Source organism: Coregonus clupeaformis, chromosome 14 (assembly GCF_020615455.1).
Source record: "Coregonus clupeaformis isolate EN_2021a chromosome 14, ASM2061545v1, whole genome shotgun sequence".
In the NCBI taxonomy this organism is placed as follows: Eukaryota; Metazoa; Chordata; class Actinopteri; order Salmoniformes; family Salmonidae; genus Coregonus; species Coregonus clupeaformis.
This window is the reverse complement of record NC_059205.1, coordinates 34,860,027-34,884,106: the sequence shown is the minus strand read 5'-3', so window position 1 is coordinate 34,884,106 and position 24,080 is coordinate 34,860,027. Positions and strand designations below refer to the sequence as shown.

The window sequence follows — 24,080 nt, the reverse complement described above, 5'->3', positions numbered from 1 at the left end:
AAAAATGGTCATCCTATTTATTCACGGAATTGAATGGGAAAGCTGTATGTTTGGTGTGTTCAGAGCATGTTGCAGTGCTGAAAGAATATAACCTTCGGTCGCCACTATGTGAGTCTTCATGCCGACAAATATGACAACTTTCAAGGACAGCGGAGATGAGAGAAGGTGAATGAACTGTTGGCGGGTCTGAAGAAACAGCCGAGACATCAGTGACGCTGCAGTGAAAGCTAGCTACCTCATTGCTAATGAAATCGCAGTGGCTTCAAAACCATTTAGTGAGTTGCACAGTTGCAGACAGGATTTCCGATCTTTCAGTGGATTTGGACAGCCAGTTGAAGCAAAAAGTAAAGTCATTTATTGCGTTTTTCGGTTGCAATTGATGAAAGCACGGACATTACAGATGTTGCACAACTGGCCATTTTCATCCGCGGAGTTGATGACACATTGACCGTCACCGAGGAGTTCGTGGAGTTGGTGCCGATGACAGATACAACGACAGCAGCTGATATTTTTACCGCTCTCGTCGGCGCGCTGGACAGGGTCGGAGTGGACTGGTCCCGCGCTGTCAGCCTGGCTACAGATGGTGTGCCCTTAATGATTGGGAAAAAAGCAGGCGTTGTGACAAAGTTCAGAGAGAAAGTGCAATCTGCAAATGGAGGACGTGATTTTTTGACTTTTCACTGTATTTTGCACCAGGAGGCTTTGTTAATTTCATCCGATCCAGAAGCCTGAATCACCGTCAGTTTGACAGCCTTCTCAGAGAGAAAGACCACATCTATGGCCTGCCATACCACACTGAGGTAAGATGGTTAAGCCGAGGTGCTGTGCTGAGGCGTTTCTTTGATTTACGAGAAGAAATTGAACAGTTCATGGAAGAAAAGGGCAAACCAGTGTTAGAATTTCATTCCGCAGAATGGATGCAGGACCTTGCATTTATGGTGGATGTTACAGAGCACCTGAATAACTTGAACAAACAGCTGCAAGGGCGCAACAAAGTTGTCACGCAGTATTATGACAGCATACGTTCTTTCAAGTTGAAGCTGTCATTGTGGGAGACGCAACTTGCCGGTGGTGATGCAGCTCACTTCCCCCTGTCTGAAAAATGTGTGCGCGACCCAACATGTGGCAGACATGAAGCAGTTCAAAGATAAAATAACGGGACTGTTACGGGAGTTTGAGCAACGCTTTCAGATTTATGTTTATATGTTTTTATGTTGATGTGCTATTGTTTTTAATTGTTTTTATTTTATTTGTATATTTAACCTATTCTTGACTCTGTGGTTCTTGCACTTGTTTGGGGAACAGGATTTCATTATTTGTATCTACATTTCTGCCTGAGAAATGACACCCTGATATAGTTCTGTGATCTGTGATATACTTCTGTGAATCACTGAGGCATTGTGTGTTTGTGTGTTCTTTGTCCTCAGAACTTTCAAATAACTTGAGGTGTTTCATGATTAATAGTGATGTTGTGCTTGTACTATTTTGGACACACTGTCCTCAGGCTCCAGCTTTATGTTGTATGTTGATCGTATTAAAACAAAGAAAACAATCTGAAGTTGTTGTTTTTAATACCATTAAGTTAATATAATTTTAATTAATTAATTAATTAAGTTAATAAAATAAGTTATATATACCATGATTTTTCCGGTCCGGCCCACTTGGGAATAGATTTTCCTCCATGTGGCCCCTGAGCTAAAATGAGTTTGACACCCCTGCTTTAGATAAAAGATTTGTCAAATGAATGAGATTTTCACATTTCACATTACATTCTATTTCCTCCAATTCAAATTAAATTAAAATGCTGCTTCCTGTGGGATGTGACCAATTCAAATTCAATTCAAATTCATGGTTTGAATTACATTTTATTCAGAAATTCGAAATTGACCCCAACCCTGATGAATAGGTTATCTGAAAGAGCTGTGCACTGTGTGCTAACCCACTGAAGGTCTTCAGAGAGAATCAATGGGAGGAAACTAAACTTTGGTGAAGGAGTTCCAAGGTCAGTGAAGAAAGTCACTTATACCAGATCTCCACAGCCCTCAGGGAGACACACAGACAGACGGACAGACTACCCTAACCCTAGCTCAAGCCACAACCCTAACCCCAACCCTAACCATAGCTCCAGCTCCAGCCACAACCCTAACCATAGCTCCAGCCACAACCCTAATCATAGCTCCAGCTACAGCCACAACCCTAACCCTAGCTCCAGCTCCAGCAACAACCCTAACCCTATCTCCAGCTCCAGCTCCAGCTCCAGCCCCAACCCTAACCCTAACCCTAACCCTAGCTCCAGCTCCAGCCCCAACCCTAACCCTAACCCTAACCCTAGCTCCAGCTCCAACCCTAACCCTAGCTCCAGCTCCAGCTCCAGCCCCAACCCTAACCCTAGCTCCAGCTCCAGCCCCAACCCTAACCCTAGCTCCAGCTCCAGCTCCAGCCCCAACCCTAACCCTAGCTCCAGCTCCAGCCCTAACCCTAGCTCCAGCTCCAGCCCCAACCCTAACCCTAGCTCCAGCTCCAGCCCCAACCCTAACCCTAGCTCCAGCTCCAGCTCCAACCCCAACCCTAACCCTAGCTCCAGCCCCAACCCTAACCCTAGCTCCAGCTCCAGCTCCAGCCACAACCCTAACCATAGCTCCAGCCACAACCCTAATCCTAGCTCCAGATCCAGCCACAACCCTAACCCTAGCTACAGCCCCAACCCTAACCCTAGCTCCAGCTCCAGCCCCAACCCTAACCCTAGCTCCAGCTCCAGCCACAACCCTAACCATAGCTCCAGCCACAACCCTAATCCTAGCTCCAGATCCAGCCACAACCCTAACCCTAGCTCCAGCCCCAACCCTAACCCTAGCTCTAGCTCCAGCCACAACCCTAACCCTAGCTCCAGCTCCAGCTCCAGCCCCAACCCTAACCCTAACCCTAGCTCCAGCTCCAGCTCCAGCTCCAGCTCCAGCCACAACCCTAACCCTAGCTCCAGCTCCAACCCTAACCCTAGCTCCAGCTCCAGCCCCAACCCCTAACCCTAGCTCTAGCTCCAGCCACAACCCTAACCCTAGCTCCAGCCCCAACCCTAACCCTAGCTCCAGCTCCAGCTCCAGCCACAACCCTAACCCTAGCTCCAGCTCCAACCCTAACCCTAGCTCCAGCTCCAGCCCCAACCCTAACCCTAGCTCCAGCTCCAGCTCCAGCTCCAGCCACAACCCTAACCCTAGCTCCAGCTCCAACCCTAACCCTAGCTCCAGCTCCAGCCCCAACCCTAACCCTAGCTCTAGCTCCAGCCACAATCCTAACCCTAGCTCCAGCTCCAACCACAATCCTGACCCTAGCTCCAGCTCCAGCTCCAGCTCCAGCTCCAGCCACAACCCTAACCCTAGCTCCAGCTCCAGCCCCAACCCTAACCATAGCTCCAACTCCAGCCCCAGCCCCAACCCTAACCCTAGCTCAAGCTCCAGCCCCAACCCTAACCCTAGCTCCAGCTCCAGCCACAACCCTAATCCTAGCTCCAGATCCAGCCACAACCCTAACCCTAGCTCCAGCCCCAACCCTAACCCTAGCTCCAGCCCCAACCCTAACCCTAACCCTAGCTCCAGCTCCAGCTCCAGCTCCAGCTCCAGCTCCAGCCACAACCCTAACCCTAGCTCCAGCTCCAACCCTAACCTAGCTCCAGCTCCAGCCCCAACCCTAACCCTAACCCTAGCTCCAGCCCCAACCCCTAACCCTAGCTCCAGCTCCAGCTCCAGCCACAACCCTAACCCTAGCTCCAGCTCCAACCCTAACCCTAGCTCCAGCTCCAGCCCCAACCCTAACCCTAGCTCTAGCTCCAGCCACAACCCTAACCATAGCTCCAGCCCCAACCCTAACCCTAGCTCTAGCTCCAGCCACAACCCTAACCATAGCTCCAGCCACAACCCTAATCCTAGCTCCAGCTCCAGCCACAACCCTAACCCTAGCTCCAGCTCCAGCCACAACCCTAACCCTAGCTCCAGCTCCAGCCCCAACCCTAACCCTAGCTCCAGCTCCAGCTCCAGCCCCAGCCCCAACCCTAACCCTAGCTCCAGCTCCAGCCCCAACCCTAACCCTAGCTCTAGCTCCAGCCACAACCCTAACCCTAGCTCCAGCCCCAACCCTAACCCTAGCTCCAGCTCCAGCTCCAGCTCCAGCCACAACCCTAACCCTAGCTCCAGCTCCAACCCTAACCCTAGCTCCAGCTCCAGCCCCAACCCTAACCCTAACCCTAGCTCCAGCTCCAGCTCCAGCTCCAGCTCCAGCTCCAGCCACAACCCTAACCCTAGCTCCAGCTCCAACCCTAACCCTAGCTCCAGCTCCAGCCCCAACCCTAACCCTAGCTCCAGCTCCAGCCCCAACCCTAACCATAGCTCCAGCTCCAGCCCCAGCCCCAACCCTAACCCTAGCTCCAGCTCCAGCCCCAACCCTAACCCTAGCTCCAGCTCCAGCCACAATCCTAATCCTAGCTCCAGATCCAGCCACAACCCTAACCCTAGCTCCAGCCCCAACCCTAACCCTAGCTCCAGCTCCAGCTCCAGCTCCAGCCACAACCCTAACCCTAGCTCCAGCTCCAACCCTAACCCTAGCTCCAGCCCCAACCCTAACCTTAGCTCTAGCTCCAGCCACAACCCTAACCCTAGCTCCAGCTCCAGCTCCAACTCCAGCTCCAGCTCCAGCTCCAGCTCCAACCTAACCCTAGCTCCAGCTCCAACCCCAACCCTAACCTAGCTCCAGCTCCAGCCCCAACCCTAACCCAGCTCCAGCTCCAGCTCCAGCTCCAGCCACAACCCTAACCCTAGCTCCAGCTCCAACCCTAACCCTAGCTCCAGCTCCAGCCCCAACCCTAACCCTAGCTCTAGCTCCAGCCACAACCCTAACCATAGCTCCAGCCCCAACCCTAACCCTAGCTCCAGCTCCAGCCACAACCCTAACCATAGCTCCAGCCACAACCCTAATCCTAGCTCCAGCTCCAACCACAATCCTAACCCTAGCTCCAGCTCCAGCTCCAGCTCCAGCTCCAGCCACAACCCTAACCCTAGCTCCAGCTCCAGCCCCAACCCTAACCATAGCTCCAGCTCCAGCCCCAGCCCCAACCCTAACCCTAGCTCCAGCTCCAGCCCCAACCCTAACCCTAGCTCCAGCTCCAGCCACAACCCTAACCCTAGCTCCAGCTCCAGCTCCAGCCACAACCCTAACCCTAGCTCCAGCTCCAGCCACAACCCTAACCTTAGCTCCAGCTCCAGCTCCAGCCACAACCCTAACCCCAGCTCCAGCTCCAACCACAATCCTAACCCTAGCTCCAGCTCCAGCTCCAGCTCCAGCTCCAGCTCCAGCTCCAGCTCCAGCTCCAGCTCCAGCTCCAGCCACAACCCTAACCCTAGCTCCAGCTCCAGCCACAACCCTAACCTTAGCTCCAGCTCCAGCTCCAGCCACAACCCTAACTCCAGCTCCAACCCTAACCCTAGCTCCAGCTCCAGCCACAACCCTAACCTTAGCTCCAGCTCCAGCTCCAGCCACAACCCTAACCCTAGCTCCAGCTCCAGCTCCAGCCACAACCCTAACCCTAGCTCCAGCTCCAGCCACAACACTAACCTTAGCTCCAGCTCCGGCCACAACCCTAATCTACCTCCCAGAGATGCAGGAACACCTGAGGCATCTCTCTGTGGTGGTTATTTCACACAACCTGACTGAAGTGCCTATGTACTGCATGTACAAATACAGCAATATGCATAATGGGCCTGATTCAGACTTAGGAAATGTACGCCTTTCCTACGCACGCCTTTCCTACGCACACCTTTCCTATGCACTTTTCAGTAGTTGGTATTCAGACTTAACTTATGCAGGTGCGTAATGAGCTTTGCAGGCGTCGTTCCCTTGCGCGTGCTGAACAAATTGAATTCAACCGCTGAAAACCCTCCCATTTGCTGGCCAACATATTTTGTCCTGGAGTTTTCATTCAAAAGTACATTTATCTAAAGCCATCCCTTTACATTTATCTAAAGCCATCCTATCTAAAGATAATTTGGTGTACCTTTAGTAAAAAAAAAATCTTGACACTCACTACAATATATGGAGAAAATGGTTCAGAATATTAGGGATCATTTAAAGAAAGCCATGTAGGTCTAAATACAGGCATATTCGTCTCATTTTCAGCCCCAATTGGTAGATCAAAAAATACTCTGATCTTGTAGATTATTTAGGGTTAAGAAAGTATTTATGAATAATAAAAAAAAACAGGTTTGGAGAGCCTTTACGCACTAAACATATTAGTGAATCAAAAATACAGTGGTTTGATTCATCCTGAAAGTTGCCATATTCAATTGTACAATCCATGAAATATTGGAAGGTGAGAAAAGTGTACAATAGGGGTTGAACAGTAGTCCTATAAATCTCCCCTAATCAACCTCACTAATCATGGAACTGTGATGACAACGTACGGTCCAGTCGTTGTGAACCGTGCGGCAGGCTCTAGGTTTAAACTGCTACGTATGGTCTGTGTTCCATAATGATTCAAATAGGCTACATGTCCCAAATTATTGCACAACTTGAAATACGCTAGCCTAATACACTGCTCAAAATAAAGGGAACACTAAAATAACACATCCTAGATCTGAATGAATGAAATAATCATACCACCCTCATAGAGTCTGTTTCTGACCGTTTGAGCAGACACATGCACATTTGTGGCCTGCTGGAGGTCATTTTGCAGGGCTCTGGCAGTGCTCCTCCTGCTCCTCCTTGCACAAAGGCGGAGGTAGCAGTCCTGCTGCTGGGTTGTTGACCTCCTACAGCCTCCTCCACGTCTCCTGATGTACTGGCCTGTCTCCTGGTAGCGCCTCCATGCTCTGGACACTACGCTGACAGACACAGCAAACCTTCTTGCCACAGCTCGCATTGATGTGCCATCCTGGATGAGCTGCACTACCTGAGCCACTTGTGTGGGTTTAAGACTCTGTCTCATGCTACCACTAGAGTGAAAGCACCGCCAGCATTCAAAAGTGACCAAAACATCAGCCAGGAAGCATAGGAACTGAGAAGTGGTCTGTGGTCACCACCTGCAAAACCAGTCCTTTATTGGGGGTGTCTTGCTAATTGCCTATAATTTCCACCTGTTGTCTATTCCATTTGCACAACAGCATGTGAAATGTATTGTCAATCAATGTTGCTTCCCAAGTGGACAGTTTGATTTCACAGAAGTGTGATTGACTTGGAGTTACATTGTGTTGTTTAAGTGTTCCCTTTATTTTTTTGAGCAGTGTATGATCCACTATTGCTAGCGATCCTCAGGAACAACCACACAAACGTGACAGAGGAAAGAAAGGTAAACTAACAATGTTTTTATATATTTTTTATTTTACCAGGTAAGTTGACTGAGACGTTCTCATTTACAGCAACAACCTGGGGAATAGTTATGGAGGGGGGATGAATGAGCCAACTGGAAGTTGGGGATGATTATCTGGCCATGATGGTATGAATTTAGCCGGGACACCGGGGTTAACACCCATACTCTTAAGACAAGTGCCATGGGATCTTTAGTGACCACAGAGAGTCAGGTCACCTGTTTAACGTCCCATCCAAAAGACTGCACCCTACACAGGGCAATGTCCCCAATCACTGCCCTGAGGCATTGGGATATTTTTATTAGACCAGAGGAAAGAGTGCCTCCTACTAGACCTCCAACACCACTTCCAGCAGCATCTGGTCTCCCATCCAGGGACCAACCCTGCTTAGCTTCAGAGGCAAGCCAGCAGTGGGATACAGGGTAGTATGCTGCTGGCTAATGGAATGATGCAAAATGTAAGGAAACTAACTATAAAGTGACAGCTATAAATGTATGTGGGTATTACTGACGGTGGCTCCCGATAGTGGCAAATATTTATTGTAAAATAAAAATGAGAAAATCCCGGGCATATAATTAAAACATTCTAAAGCGTATACATCAACTCGGCAGGTTCGGCCCTACAGAAGCCTAAAGCTTGGGTCTCCAAATTTCATCCACGCAAATTATGAGGGTACACAAGAAATATTTTGAATAACGGCACATGTATTTATAGCCTACTTCACTGTGGAAAAGGGGCAGCAATACATGTCCTGTTGATATGATTTTCAGTTTGCTTCCATGTCTGGTTTAACATTTGTCAGAATACACATAGAGAAAAGTGCATAAAAAGGGAATTGCGTTCCATTTACGCGCTTAACTCGGGTCAGAATTCCCCATCGAAGGAAGTGTTGCTCTGATCCACTGCACACATCTCCACATCATCACCACTCAATAACACACTTCCTATTGCATTACATAACCCCATAGACATACAGACAGCTTCTCGTTTCCTGTCACTACAGTGATAAATCAGCGCTGGGGGTGTTGTGAAGAGATCCACGCCCTGCGCTGTCTAGTGCTGTCGGCTTTGTGTGACACTCTCTCTGCTCTGCATGACAATCCCTCCTATCCTGCCTGGCTGGAAGATAAACCTGTCTCACTACTATATCACCCTCACACCAAGCATTCTGCTCTGATAAGACAGGGAGAGGGGCACACACACGCTGCACTCCCATTCCATACAGACACCCACACACGCACGCACACTCAAACCAGTCTGATGATGCTGCTCTGAGATCAGGTCCTGCAGTTCAGTAGTCATTCCATAAACCTAGTGCAGACAAATATTATGCAACTACAGTGGGGAAAAAAAGTATTTAGTCAGCCACCAATTGTGCAAGTTATCCCACTTAAAAAGATGAGAGAGGCCTGTAATTTTCATCATAGGTACACGTCAACTATGACAGACAAAATGAGAATTTTTTTTCCAGAAAATCACATTGTAGGATTTTTTATGAATTGATTTGCAAATTATGGTGGAAAATAAGTATTTGGTCAATAACAAAAGTTTCTCAATACTTTGTTATATTCCCTTTGTTGGCAATGATACAGGTCAAACGTTTTCTGTAAGAGTTCACAAGGTTTTCACACACTGTTGCTGGTATTTTGGCCCATTCCTCCATGCAGATCTCCTCTAGAGCAGTGATGTTTTGGGGCTGTCGCTGGGCAACACAGACTTTCAACTCCCTCCAAAGATTTTCTATGGGGTTGAGATCTGGAGACTGGCTAGGCCACTCCAGGACCTTGAAATGCTTCTTACGAATCCACTCCTTCGTTGCCCGGGCGGTGTGTTTGGGATCATTGTCATGCTGAAAGACCCAGCCACGTTTCATCTTCAATGCCCTTGCTGATGGAAGGAGGTTTTCACTCAAAATCTCACGATACATGGCCCCATTCATTCTTTCCTTTACATGGATCAGTCGTCCTGGTCCCTTTGCAGAAAAACAGCCCCAAAGCATGATGTTTCGACCCCCATGCTTCACAGTAGGTATGGTGTTATTTGGATGCAACTCAGCATTCTTTGTCCTCCAAACACGACGAGTTGAGTTTTTACCAAAAAGTTCTATTTTGGTTTCATCTGACCATATGACATTCTCCCAATCCTCTTCTGGATCATCCAAATGCACTCTAGCAAACTTCAGACGGGCCTGGACATGTACTGGCTTAAGCAGGGGGACACGTCTGGCACTGCAGGATTTGAGTTCCTGGCGGCGTAGTGTGTTACTGATGGTAGGCTTTGTTACTTTGGTCCCAGCTCTCTGCAGGTCATTCACTAGGTCCCCCCGTGTGGTTCTGGGATTTTTGCTCACCGTTCTTGTGATCATTTTGACCCCACGGGGTGAGATCTTGCTTGGAGCCCCAGATCGAGGGAGATTATCAGTGGTCTTGTATGTCTTCCATTTCCTAATAATTGCTCCCACAGTTGATTTCTTCAAACCAAGCTGCTTACCTATTGCAGATTCAGTCTTCCCAGTCTGGTGCAGGTCTACAATTTTGTTTCTGGTGTCCTTTGACAGCTCTTTGGTCTTGGCCATAGTGGAGTTTGGAGTGTGACTGTTTGAGGTTGTGGACAGGTGTTTTTTATACTGATAACAAGTTCAAACAGGTGCCATTAATACAGGTAACGAGTGGAGGACAGAGGAGCCTCTTAAAGAAGAAGTTACAGGTCTGTGAGAGCCAGAAATCTTGCTTGTTTGTAGGTGACCAAATACTTATTTTCCGCCATAATTTGCAAATAAATTCATTAAAAATCCTACAATGTGATTTTCTGGATTTTTTTTTCTCATTTTGTCTGTCATAGTTGACGTGTACCTATGATGAAAATTACAGGCCTCTCTCATCTTTTTAAGTGGGAGAACTTGCACAATTGGTGGCTGACTAAATACTTGTTTTCCCCACTGTATGTGGCTGTCTAATCACACTATAAATAAAATTGATATCTAATATCGCTATTAGGCCTACACAATGGATTATAGCATTAGGGAGGCTTAACTGTGGGTTTACAATCTAGAAATCGAATCAAATATTAAAGCCAATATGTTTTATGAGAGCTTAGTCAGTAACCACTAATTAGACAGTTGATGGCTAATCCTGCTTGATACTGTATACCAGTCTTGTGAAAGGTTTCCAGCTGCACTCTATCAAAAACAGCTCCTCTAGGCTTACATAGTGCCAGAGTGGCCAATGGGAATATACGTGTGTTATAATGTGTTTATAAACCTCTCAAAAAGACGGAATCCTCTCAAAAACGGATTTGCCATCCAGAATGCCCTGTGGTTGAACTACAGTGACTACTAGAGAGAGACGAGGTACTACTGTAACCTTGAGCCTAAGGCTGCTGTTATAAATCTCAGTCAAAACACACACAAAAAAAATACTCATCCCATGTAGTAATCCAGTTATATAAGGGGTTACATCGAAAGTTTTAAAACCCTCATCCAACAAAACAATGAGGAAAAAATGAAAATGAAAAAATGAAGAAATGAATACCATATTGAGCAGAACATTTTCCAAATTACCACATTCCAAATGGAAGTACAGTAGTAGTGTAGATGGCAACCAGCTGCAGAGTGAGATTGCAGCGATGCAGACATGAATGAATGAACATTGCCTAAACACAGAGACAAAGAGACAAGCGTGGAGAGCTCTGGGGACAGGGAAGCAGTGAAATGCAACCAGATGTTTCTCTTTAAAATGTAATCATTTACAAGCACTAGCCATAGATAGTCTTTGTCTCTGAGGAGAGGGGAAAACATCTTAAAAACTACAATAAAATGGTCACTATTCTTTGTTATGATTATATTGGCTTACTTATCATTTTAAAACATTGTACAGAATAGATGGAGTTTCTTTGTGATTCCATGCCCTATGTTACGATACTACTGCAATCCGGGGGTTCTCTGTCCTGCTGGTATTTGTAGTTCTGTTAGAATAGCTCAGCTGTATGCAGTAGTGATGGTGTATTTGTAGTCCGCCTACCCTCGTACAGCCAGTCACTCAGGCCGTTGAAGACGACTCCCTCCTTCCCTGTGGACACCAGGCGAAAGGTTCTGCTCTCCACTGTCGCTCTGTAGTAGATGTTGTTCTCAAAGATAAAGATCTGGGGAAAGAAAGGACATGATGCTGGGGTGAATACAGCGTCATACCAGTACTGTCAGTATGGTACCTCCGAATAACAGTTTTGTGCATTTCATTGATTTTGCTTTTGCCTCTTGCCATGTGTTCAAATGCGGTCTTCTCAGCTTGACACTATGGCTGCCTTATAATTACTAGATTGTACCTTTCCACACAAGAAAAATCACTTTGACTGACACTCCTCCTGGGTAATCTTCATCACAGTATGACATTCAATCAGTCCTAAAAACAACATCCATCCTCCAGCCTGTAGACATATCCACTTACACACACCATGCATAGAAGTGTCAGTGGTGAGGTTGGCATTACTGTGTTAACCCATAAGAGTATAAGCCCTGTCTAAGCCGGGGGAGGGAGGGGGGTTCTACTAAGCTACAGTATTGTCATGAGCCCTCTCACTCCACCGGGTTACCACCTTTATTTGTTTCCACTCTGCTCACCACTCTCTCTCTACTCAGCCTAACTAGCTCCACCTGTCCCTGCTCTGCTCGGCTCTAATTACTCTGCCAGCTGCGCTGCATTACCCACTAACCTCTCCCAGTATTTATAGCCCTGTCTTTCAGCTCTCCTTTGTCAGATCGTCTGCAAAGCTCACACCCGGAACCTGTGTGCTCGCGCTTCTGGCTCACCCCTGTTTTGTGACCCCGGACCTGCCTGATTCCTGGATACTCTTCTGCCCCAGGAAAACCAGACCTGCTTTCTGCCATTACGACTCCTGACTACTCTTCGACCCCGGTAACTCTGACCAGCCTTCTGCCTTGCTACAACGTATTTGGATTTCCCTTGAACTGTACTTCTGCCTGTTTTCATCCGCCCCGTTGTGTCTGTGTTTCCTCCCCCCCCCAGGACTTCTGGACCACCAACCACCGGCGTCATCGGACGCATCGCTGCCACTGGGGGAGGCACAGACCCAGCACATCGGACGGGATAACCCCTGGAGCCTTCACTCACTCCCTACATCCCTTTCCCCTTAAGTTTAAATAAACTTTCTGGTGTGACGCAATTGTGGTCCTCTTGTCGTCTGTCTGAACCGTGACAGTACGATCTGACCATCATGGACTCAGCGCACACTTCCCCCGACATGGAAACCGAAGAACCTGAGCAACCCACCGCCATGCTACGCCTGGAACACACTGAGAGAGAGCTAGGCCGCATGAGCGGCGACATCACCTCTCTGCTTCAGGTCGGCTACCAACAGCATCAGCAGTTCCAGCAGCACCAGCAGCAGTCCCAGCAGCAGCAACAACAACTCGCCAGGATCATCCAACTCCTCACCAACCTTACCCCAGCCAGTCTGCCCACCAGCCCTGCCTCCGAGTTACCTGCCCCGGTCATTTCAGCCGCTGCCCCGGAACCCAAGATTGGAAACCCCGAGCGGTTCAACGGCGATTCTACCCAGGTCCGGCCATTCCTGACTAGCTGCCGACTTCAGTTCTCCTTGCAGCCAAGGACCTTCGCCACGGAGGGGGCTAGGGTCGGGTATGCCATCACTCACCTGACGGGCCGAGCTCGACTCTGGGGAACAGCAGAGTTCGAACGTCAAACCCCCGCATGTGCAACCTTCGACCTGTTTGCTGAGGAGATGCTGAAGGTGTTTGACCTGGATTCACCAACCGCAGAGGCGTCTCGTGAACTGTTCAGTATTCGACAAGGCAGACGTACAGTCGCAGACCATTCCATCGACTTCCGAACCCTGGCTAGACGAAGTTCTTGGAACACACCATCGTTGGTGGACGCGTTCTTCCATAGTTTGGCTGACTATATCAAGGACGAGTTGGTCTCCCAGGAACTGCCTTCCACTCTTGATGAAGCCATCGCACTGACTGTCAGGATCGACAGAAGGATACAGACCCGTCGTCGTGAGAGGGGGCGCCAAGGTCCACCTACTACCGGCATTCGGGAGATCCGACTGGGCTCCTGTCATCTACTGCCACTCACCCAGGTCAGCTTGATCAGTCTGAGCCTATGGAGATTGGGCGAGCCTCTCTCACTCCTGCAGAGCGCCAGCGACGCTTCACCTCAAACCTCTGCCTCTATTGTGGAGGTGATGGACATCGTGTGGTAACCTGCCCTTTAAAGGGCCGAAGCTCACCGGGCATAGGGGGAGTCCGGTTGAGTTCAATGACCATCCAGTCCTCCGACCGCAAACCCCTGCTGCAAGTTCACCTCCGCCTCTCTGACTCAACTCACACCCTGGCTGCTCTGGTGGATTCTGGCGCCGAAGCCAACATAATGGACATCAAGCTGGCACGCCAACTGGGACTGGAGAACCTCCGTTTGACACCTCCTATTCCTGCCCGGGCACTGGACGGACACTTACTCGGATCGGTCACTCATGTCACGGCCCCGGTCTTGATGGGTCTGTCCGGAAACCATCAAGAAACTATCCAGTTTCACCTGCTCCCCTCTCCAGGCCAACCCCTCATCCTGGGTTACCCATGGCTCCGCCGGCACAACCCTCAGTTCGACTGGGTGACCGGGGTGATCAGGGAGTGGGGAGAGGACTGCCACCGAACCTGCCTGCTTGCTGCCGCACTACCCCCTCGGCCAGTACCTACTAACTCCGCCCCTGACCTCTCCCATGTCCCAGAATGCTACCATGGTCTCAGAGAGGTGTTTAACAAAGCTAGAGCCACACTCCTCAGATCCGTTGCCAGCTACACTACCGGGGCCAACCGTCGGAGAATTCCTGCTCCCACCTACCATGTTGGTCAAAGGGTGTGGTTGTCATCGAGGAACCTGCCACTCAGGGTGGAGTCGCAGAAGCTGGCACCTCGGTTCATTGGCCCATTCCCTATCATAAGAGTGATTAGCCCAACTGCTGTCCGGCTCCAACTGCCTGATTCCCTGAGGGTGCACCCCACGTTCCATGTGTCTAAGATTAAGCCCATCCATGAGAGTCCGCTGGTCCCTGCTGCGCCTGGTCCTCCTCCTCCACGGCTCGTCGATGGTGGTCTGGTTTACACCGTCCGCCGCCTGCTTCGGTCCAGACGGAGGGGTAGGGGTCTCCAGTACCTCATTGACTGGGAGGGCTATGGACCTGAGGAAAGGACCTGGGTGCCAGCTAGTCGGATTGTGGATAGGACTCTCATCACCGCTTTCCACCAACGGCATCCTGATCAACCTGCAATCCGTAGGGGGCCGCCCCAGAGGGATCCCCTAACCGTCCTGCCCGCTCGGCTTCCTGTCCTGTGCCTGATCCTGTCTCGGGACCGGTCCCATCTCCCGACCACGGCCCTCCGGCTTCCTCCGAGGATGAGGACGTTCGCTCGGACCGTTCGGAGGAGTTCTAGCCCTCCTCCGGCTCCCCTCCTCCCGCCCGGCGTGGTGTTGCTCTTGGGACTTCTGGGGGCCGTCCCTTGGGGGGGTTCTGTCATGAGCCCTCTCACTCCACCGGGTTACCACCTTTATTTGTTTCCACTCTGCTCACCACTCTCTCTCTACTCAGCCTAACTAGCTCCACCTGTCCCTGCTCTGCTCGGCTCTAATTACTCTGCCAGCTGCGCTGCATTACCCACTAACCTCTCCCAGTATTTATAGCCCTGTCTTTCAGCTCTCCTTTGTCAGATCGTCTGCAAAGCTCACACCCCGGAACCTGTGTGCTCGCGCTTCTGGCTCACCCCTGTTTTGTGACCCCGGACCTGCCTGATTCCTGGATACTCTTCTGCCCCAGGAAAACCAGACCTGCTTTCTGCCATTACGACTCCTGACTACTCTTCGACCCCGGTAACTCTGACCAGCCTTCTGCCTTGCTACAACGTATTTGGATTTCCCTTGAACTGTACTTCTGCCTGTTTTCATCCGCCCCGTTGTGTCTGTGTTTCCTCCCCCCCCCCAGGACTTCTGGACCACCAACCACCGGCGTCATCGGACGCATCGCTGCCACTGGGGGGAGGCACAGACCCAGCACATCGGACGGGATAACCCCTGGAGCCTTCACTCACTCCCTACATCCCTTTCCCCTTAAGTTTAAATAAACTTTCTGGTGTGACGCAATTGTGGTCCTCTTGTCGTCTGTCTGAACCGTGACAAGTATATGGAATTGTTTTAAGAAGGTCATACCAAGGATCATTTAGCTATTTGATTTGGAATTTTATGACCCCTTGAAGTATCAAAATATATATATAAAAAAACTATTTGATGCCATTTTTGTTTGTGAGAGTCTCATCTTAACATAGAGGGGTAATAATAATAATAGTCTGAAGGACGAACAGATGTTGTGAGAAGACAGATTTTCGGGATGTCTCATGGTCTGACAAACACCGCTCTAGCTCTGTCACCTTTCACCGCAGATGCGGAAGTGTGACATAGGTGGATGTGGTGGATTGAGATGCATCCAGTCACACAAAAGGGAATGTAACGTTGCGGATAAAGTTCAGAATGACAATTTCATGTGTACAACATCTAAAGACCTGCATCACTATACTGAGAGCTTTGCCGTTTCTAAAAGGACATATTTGGGTGTTTCTGGAGCCTTTGTTCATGTTTTTTCAGGGCCCCCGTACACAATGAGGATGAGGAAGTGATTTGCTGTTTGGGGTACAGTGAGGGAAAAAAGTATTTGACCCCTCTGCAAAACATGACTTAGTACTTGGTGGCAAAACCCTTGTTGGCAATCACAGAGGTCAGACGTTTCTTGTAGTTGGCCACCAGGTTTGCACACATCTCAGGAGGGATTTTGTCCCACTCCTCTTTGCAGATCTTCTCCAAGTCATTAAGGTTTCGAGGCTGACGTTTGGTAACTCGAACCTTCAGCTCCCTCCACAGATTTTCTATGGGATTAAGGTCTGGAGACTGGCTAGGCCACTCCAGGACCTTAATGTTCTTCTTCTTGAGCCACTCCTTTGTTGCCTTGGCCGTGTGTTTTGGGTCATTGTCATGCTGGAATACCCATCTACAACCTATTTTCAATGCCCTGGCTGAGGGAAGGAGGTTCTCACCCAAGATTTGACGGTACATGGCCCCGTCCATCGTCCCTTTGATGCAGTGAAGTTGTCCTGTCCCCTTAGCAGAAAAACACCCCCAAAGCTTAATGTTTCCACCTCCATGTTTGATGGTGGGGATGGTGTTCTTGGGGTCATAGGCAGCATTCCTCCTCCTCCAAACACGGCGAGTTGAGTTGATGCCAAAGAGCTCGATTTTGGTCTCATCTGACCACAACACTTTCACCCAGTTCTCCTCTGAATCATTCAGATGTTCATTGGCAAACTTCAGACGGGCATGTATATGTGCTTTCTTAAGCAAGGGGACCTTGCGGGCGCTACAGGATTTCAGTCCTTCACGGCGTAGTGTGTTACCAATTGTTTTCTTGGTGACTATGGTCCCAGCTGCCTTAAGATCATTGACAAGATCCTCCCGTGTAGTTCTGGGCTGATTCCTCTCTGTTCTCATGATCATTGCAACTCCACGAGGTGAGATCTTGCATGGAGCCCCAGGCCGAGGGAGATTGACAGTTCTTTTGTGTTTCTTTCATTTGCGAATAATCGCACCAACTGTTGTCACCTTCTCACCAAGCTGCTTGGCGATGGTCTTGTAGCCCATTCCAGCCTTGTGTAGGTCTACAATCTTGTCCCTGACATCCTTGGAGAGCTCTTTGGTCTTGGCCATGGTGGAGAGTTTGGAATCTGATTGATTGATTGCTTCTGTGGACAGGTGTCTTTTATACAGGTAACAAGCTGAGCTCCTAATCTCAGCTCGTTACCTGTATAAAAGACACCTGGGAGCCAGAAATCTTTCTGATTGAGAGGGTGTCAAATACTTATTTCCCTCATTAAAATGCAAATAAATTTTTTAACATTTTTGACATGCGTTTTTCTGTATTTTTTTGTTGTTATTCTGTCTCTTACTGTTCAAATAAACCTACCATTAAAATTATAGACTGATCACTTCTTTGTCAGTGGGCAAACGTACAAAATCAGCAGGGGATCAAATACTTTTTTCCCTCACTGTACGTTTCTCAAAAACAAGTGAAATCACAAAAAAGATGTCTGTAACATGACATGTTTAAGAGTCAAGGGATTTTTTATATGAATACAAACTTGCTAAAGTGCCAAAATTCATCATTTTGACATGTTCCTCTGTGCACCCTCTGTGACTTCTAGGAAGATTTTAACCCACTTTGCCCCAATATTTCTCAAAGTTTTCACCATCATTGTAAAGCCCTAGTTATAGTGTTTCTTTGACAAAGTCATTTCTGAAGATTAGTATTTATTTAATGTGATTCGTGATTCATTTATGTCTGTCCCTCATTTTAAGGTCAACCCTGATACGTGAACCGAACCCTCGTTTTGATATGATGAAACCAATCCTTTAAAAAATTTTTTTTCAAAAGAAACATTGATCATCTAATAGTCAAAGCATAGTGTAAAAGCAGATGAGCTGGTTCTACTTTTTGGGGCAATTTTCTGGTGTTTTGTGGTGGAAAGCGGGTCAAGCATAACACGTAAACCCTGTTACCCATAGCTACAAATGTTTTAAATAAAAAATAATTGTGAAGCTTGCATTTACAGTAATTACCAATCCCTGTTGCACAAAACAAGCTTCTATTCTCCCTGTCACATGGGGATTTATGGCAGATTTACAGTTTTTTCGATTGCTAACAAGCATTGTTCAATACTGCGGATACATGTGCAAAACTCTAAATACAGTTATCAAAACAACATGCAACTTGGCAATGCACATCCTACATGTCTCAAAAGCAAATCTTTCTACCAAATGAAAGCTAACAGTCTCTCACGACATTCACACCTACAAAACTCTTTGCATGCCTGATCCATCCCTGGTAATCTTCTGCAGAGATATCCAGGCATCCTGCATTCATTGCATCCAAGAGTGACATTTGATCATGTGGATGGTGGTCATAAACTTTCCACCTCCATGAGGAAAATAATTATTCTATGGGGTTGAGGAAGGGAGAGTAAGGGGGGAGGAAAAGTGACACCATCCTGGGATGGGCTGCAAACCACTGGGACTGCATGGGAGTGGTAAAATGCCACATTGTCCCATACAATCACCCAGGTTTCCATAGAGGTCATCCATGAATGAAATGAGGCGTTCTGTGTTGTATGGCCCAATTAGTGGTTTATGTAACAGCAATCCTTCAGAGGATATTGCAGCCCACATTGTGATGTTGGCACCCCTCTGGCCCGGGACATTCACTGTTGCTCTTTTCCCAATCACATTCCTTCCACGTCGGCGTGTTTTGGCCATGTTAAAACCAGCCTCATCCACAAAGACGAACATGTGGGGTGTTGGCCTGGCTTCAAGCTCCATGACACTCTAAAATATTATTAATCCACAGGGCAACATAACAGTTATTCTATAAAAGTAGTTTACATTACAGTATGCTGTAACTGAAATCACTGCTGAGTGTGCAGCACTCTGGTGGGTTTTGTTTACAGTAAAAACAGTACTGTATTACAGGATATAGACATCTTACCTGGACATATTGGTACCAGAGTTCCTTGACACGATTTGAGTTCTTCTGAAAGGGAACAGTGCTGATCATGCTGATATGATGCTTTGTCAAGACTCTAGCAATGGTTGTCGTGCTTACACTTTCAACATTTTGAAATGTATTATTGTCTGCCAACACTTTCTGTTGAATTTCTCAGAGTTTTATGGCATTGTTGCTAATGACCATGTCAACAATTACAGCTTCCTGCTGAGCAGAGAAAATCCTACCTCTCACCCCTCCATTTGTAACCGTTGGGTCCTAAAACAGAAATAAAATTACACTCAAGTGGTTCGGAGAGCTTTTAGTCAATTTACTACTCTACAGTGATATTCAGTATAGTTAGATGCCCATGCAGAATGCATATCTTACCTGTTAGTTTGCTGGAAGGTTCTTATAATAGATGACACAGTTGAGCGTTGCAAATTTGGCTGCACTCTGAGACCAGCATCTCTCATTGATAGACTATGATTGACAACATGATCAATGATTGTAGCCCTCATCTCATCTGACACTACAACTCTTGGTCTTCCCCTCAGTCATCTTCCACCACGGATACATAATCTTCTGCCTCTCCCAGCAACTCTTCCACCTCTGTAAGCCACTACACGATCTCTGGCTGGGTCCATGTTTATGTAAAATATATTCCAAAGATGTCCCCTTTTGTAGAGATGTTAATGACATAAAAATAGAAAACACCTGGGTAGGTCTTCAGTTACGTAATGTAGAATGAAAATTAGCTGTGAATAATTAAGAGTTATTAATATTATTTTGCTTTTACTGTAGCAATGTCAAAAATTGCAGTCTAATTCAATTTTCAGTAGCTTTAACAGTTTTGATAAGGGTATCTTAGCATTTGCAAAATGGTCTGTAGATACGTAGAGTTTTGTTGGTAAATGTGTTTTTGTGAGACAAGTCTTTATGTAATTTGAAAGATGTTGTCATTAAATGCATTTTGTGTCAAAGCAATGACAAATGATCCACAGGTTGCCACATAGAGTGTTGTTGTGATAACTGTATTTAGAGTTTTGTACATGTATCCGCAGTATTGAACAATGATTGTTAGCAATAAAAAAAAAACTGTAAGATGAAATCGTCAACCCTGTTACGGTCAACCCTGTTATGGTCAACCATGTTACTTTTTTTGTCACCTACATTAATAGGCACTTACTATAGTCATTTTTTTATTCAACCTCTTGAGATGGGAAAACTAGTTTTTTATGAAGTTGAAAATTGTGCTTTTTATGACAGAATGTTAAAATTAGGTGAAATAAAAAAAAATGTGGGACCAAGTTACACTTCTCAAAAGGCACCGAATTGGTGGAATGACCCTGGTATCATTGGATCAAGCTCAGCTCAGCTCAGACAGGTCTTCATTAAACCAAACACGCAGCTAGACATCAAAAATAAAATAAAAAATAAAAATAAAAAACAATCAGGTACTCTATATATATAGAGTATACTCTATATACTCTATATGCAAATGTGCCTGCTTTCTCCTTTGGCAGGCGAGATCTCATATTTCACTAGCTTGAAATGTTTATATTTTTCCCTTTTAAATTTGTCTGTAGCCAATTTAAGCAAATTATATGATAAGAGCAATCAGGTAACAACCAACAGACTTGCAGTAAAAGGTAATAGTCAGTGGAGAAAAACTATGGAATACAGCCCATTAATGTTGTTTTGTAAGTAGTCCTCCAATCTAAAGTGCTATTATGAGGTGAATGAAAAAACCTGCAGTGTACTAATGAGGGAAAACAACAAAGATACTGTTGCTGTGAAAGACGCTTCTCTTTTTAGAAGACCTCTCTCCTTTCGCACAATAACAACAACGACTGCTTCCTGCTTCAACCATAGCAACGGTTTTGACATCATCATCTCCAAAGTGGTGCTGTGTAGAAAGGGAAAGCATAGAGGGGCATACCACTGTGTCTGTCAACTCTCCCTTTGGCATGCCTTCAAAAAGTTGGAATAACATTTGTTTCAAGTTCAAGGCTGGAGCATATCGGTAATGGAGGTACAGTATATATGACTGCATGTGTGTTTTTTTCAGTGAGACAGTGAGGGAGTAGACAGTTGAGTAGACAGGTGTGTGGGGTCTCTTACCAACTGTTGGCCCTTGGGTCCCCATCCAGCATACTGTAGGGGGGCTTTCCGTACCTCAGGAGGATTCAGACTCCACGTTTCCCTGTGGAGATACAACACACACTCTGTCACAGTGTGTGTGTGTGTGTTTGTTTCAGGGTGCGTGTCTCAAGGCTGGAATCTTCCAGTGAGCTATCTAGATTGCTTCTGTAATGGTACTATCAATCATCCAGAGACAAATTTAGCACTGGAAAAGTTTGCTTAACTTTAAGACTGAGTACAAATATGGAACAAAAAGCAGACCAGACAGAGTGTGCTACATAACAAGTGCCCTTTACATTGGCTGATGTTAGGGATGGTGTTTTAAATGTTTCCCCAGATGGCAGCGCAGGTGCATGGATGTGACGTCGCTGATGCTAAGCACTTGTTAATGCCGCGTTCACGTGCTACTCGAAACTCGGAAATTTCCGACTTGCTAACTGGTTGTAATTATACACATGCTGCGTTTAACCAGTTAGCAAGTTGGAAATTTCCAAGTTTCGTGAACGTGGCAGTAGTAGAAGCAGAGACAGAAGAGGAAGCGAGACACCCCACTTTTTTCTGTTTCAATGAAAGTCATTGAACTAAGTAGACCAGACCCAGCTGCTATTGCCTTGTGTCTATAGGAGACACCAATGCAATAGCATATTTGGTAGAAGGTCAAGCTGTCACCGAGAACATTCAGCAATTTCCTGTATCATTTAATACTCAGAAAAAAAATAAGATAAGAGAGAGAGTGAGTGAGTGAGTGAGAGAAAGAGATACAGAGACAGAGAGAGCGAGAGAGAGAGAGAGAGAGAGAGACAGACAGACAGACAGACAGACAGACAGACAGAGCAGACAGACAGACAGACAGAGCAGACAGACAGACAGACAGACAGACAGACAGACAGACAGACAGACAGACAGACAGACAGACAGACAGACAGACAGACATACAGACAGACAGACAGACAGACAGACAGACAGACAGACAGACAGACAGACAGACAGACAGACAGACAGACAGAGCAGACAGACAGAGCAGACTTACGGGGTGATGAGACTACAGATAATGTAGCAGGCCATGTAGGAGTGCTGGTAGACCTGCAGAGGCAAACACAGCTTCAGCTTCCAACCTCAGAGGACAGAAACACCCAATAAACTCCAAATCTGAGACTCTCAGACAAAAGGAGAAGTGTGGTCCTTTCTACTCACTGGGTCCACGTTGTAGGCCAACAACACATGTTCCAGGTCTGGAGATATTTGATACTTGGTGGCTTTGTAGATTTCCTGGATAAGAGGGAAATGAGGACGTTTGAGTCATGTTAATTACAAATTAGCATCATACATACCGTATTTAAATACCATATCACCTTCTCATACAGTTTTGGGAATAAATATAACCTAATACTCACAAACTTCCTGTTCTCCACCAAAACGACCCTATCCTGTGTTTTGACGTTGAGTTTGACCACATCCCCTTCTTGTGTTCGATACAGCAGTACATTGTCTGGAAATAATAATAAACAGCATGGAAGAGAGAGAATTACATACTGGAATATGCAGCAGGCCGTTTTCAAACAGTACAGATAGTGGTGGATCAGGGATTCTAACCTCCAGCCTTCCACACTGGACCGGGGACAGAACATTTGTAGGGGGCATGGAGGTCCAATTGGAGCCGGCCCTGCTGGCAATCCTGTTACCTCTGCAGCATAATATACAGTAGTTGTAGGGTGTGATGGTGGTAGACCATTTGGTAGACCATTTTCACACTATTGTTCCGACCCAAACCATATTGTGCTGGCTCAGATATTTGTTTCCTATGGTGGAAAGTAGAGCTTGGCTCTGCTTTGCTGAGCATTATGAAAAGGGTAGTGTTGTCCTCGAGACCCGAGCCACTTCCTCAGTCACACTGTGTCCTGTTCGGATAAACCCCTCTCTCAAGAGAAGTGGAGAGAAAAGGCCTCCCTGCTGCTATCTCCAATGTTTTTACCCTTCAAATAAAGGATGATTGAATAGCCATCTCATGTTCCATGCCTACTATTCGACACAACAATAACACAATGGTGCTGATGCTAGTGATACTGGCAGGATTTCATATTGCTGGACATAAAGGCTTTTTGTTGTTGTTGTGGTGGTGGTGTATTTTGACAATAAATAAACTCAAAGTTTCTGTATTCTGTTTTGAAAATGTTTTCCTGCTCCACAGTCCAAATATTTGTTCAGTCATGACAGTTCATCTCTCAAAACAAAATAATGGATGTATTAGGTATAATGGAAAGTCTCCTGCCAGTCTACACTCCTGAAGGCCTGACAAGTCAGCTGACTTCTTTAAAGCAGTGCATAACAACTTTAACATTAAATTGCTGTGTGTGTGTGTGTGTGTGTGTGTGTGTGTGTGTGTGTGTGTGTGTGTGTGTGTGTGTGTGTGTGTGTGTGTGTGTGTGTGTGTGTGTGTGTGTGTGTGTGTGTGTGTGTGTGTGTGTGTGTGTGGACGTGTTTAACTATACTTGTGGGGACCAGAAGTCTCCACAAGAATAGTAAAAAAAAAAAATGTTTTGACCAACTGGAGACATTTTGTTGGACCCCACAAGGTCAAATGCTATTTGTAGGGGTTTTAGGGTTAAGGTTAGAATGAGTGTTAAGGTTAGAATTAGGTTTAGAGTTAGGGTTAGGAGCTAGGGTTAGTTGAAGGGTTAGTGTTAGGAGCTAGGGTTAGGTTTAGGGTTAGGGTTAGGTTTTCAGGTTAAGATTAACGTCAGGGTTAGGGTTAAGGTTAGGGTTAGGGTAAGGGTACGGGTTAGGGAAAATAAGATTTTGAATGGAACTGAATTGCGTCCCCCCCACAAGGTTAGTTGTACAAGACTGTGTGTGTATGTATGCTTCTGCTGGCAAGGTTAATTATCATGATCCATCTGCTGAGGGAAATGCCCTTTAGCTTGCTGTTTAACTTCTCTGCAGCCACCATTTCCCTACATATTATTTTGTCTGTCTTTT

General features: G+C 46.9%; 1 protein-coding gene across 2 annotated transcripts in view; it reads right to left on the bottom strand.

The window, feature by feature from the left end:
• Nucleotides 1–24,080, bottom strand: part of LOC121580980 (dipeptidyl aminopeptidase-like protein 6) — a 146,036-nt gene that overhangs the window by 18,526 nt on the left and 103,430 nt on the right. For both annotated transcript variants that reach the window (XM_041896235.2, XM_041896236.2), the window contains exons 4-8: nt 22,499–22,593; nt 22,299–22,373; nt 22,135–22,187; nt 21,084–21,165; nt 11,369–11,489 (exon numbers count right to left, since the gene is read on the bottom strand). In XM_041896235.2, the coding sequence (XP_041752169.2) occupies nt 11,369–11,489; nt 21,084–21,165; nt 22,135–22,187; nt 22,299–22,373; nt 22,499–22,593 (426 nt within the window). The remainder of the gene's footprint in view (nt 1–11,368; nt 11,490–21,083; nt 21,166–22,134; nt 22,188–22,298; nt 22,374–22,498; nt 22,594–24,080) is intronic.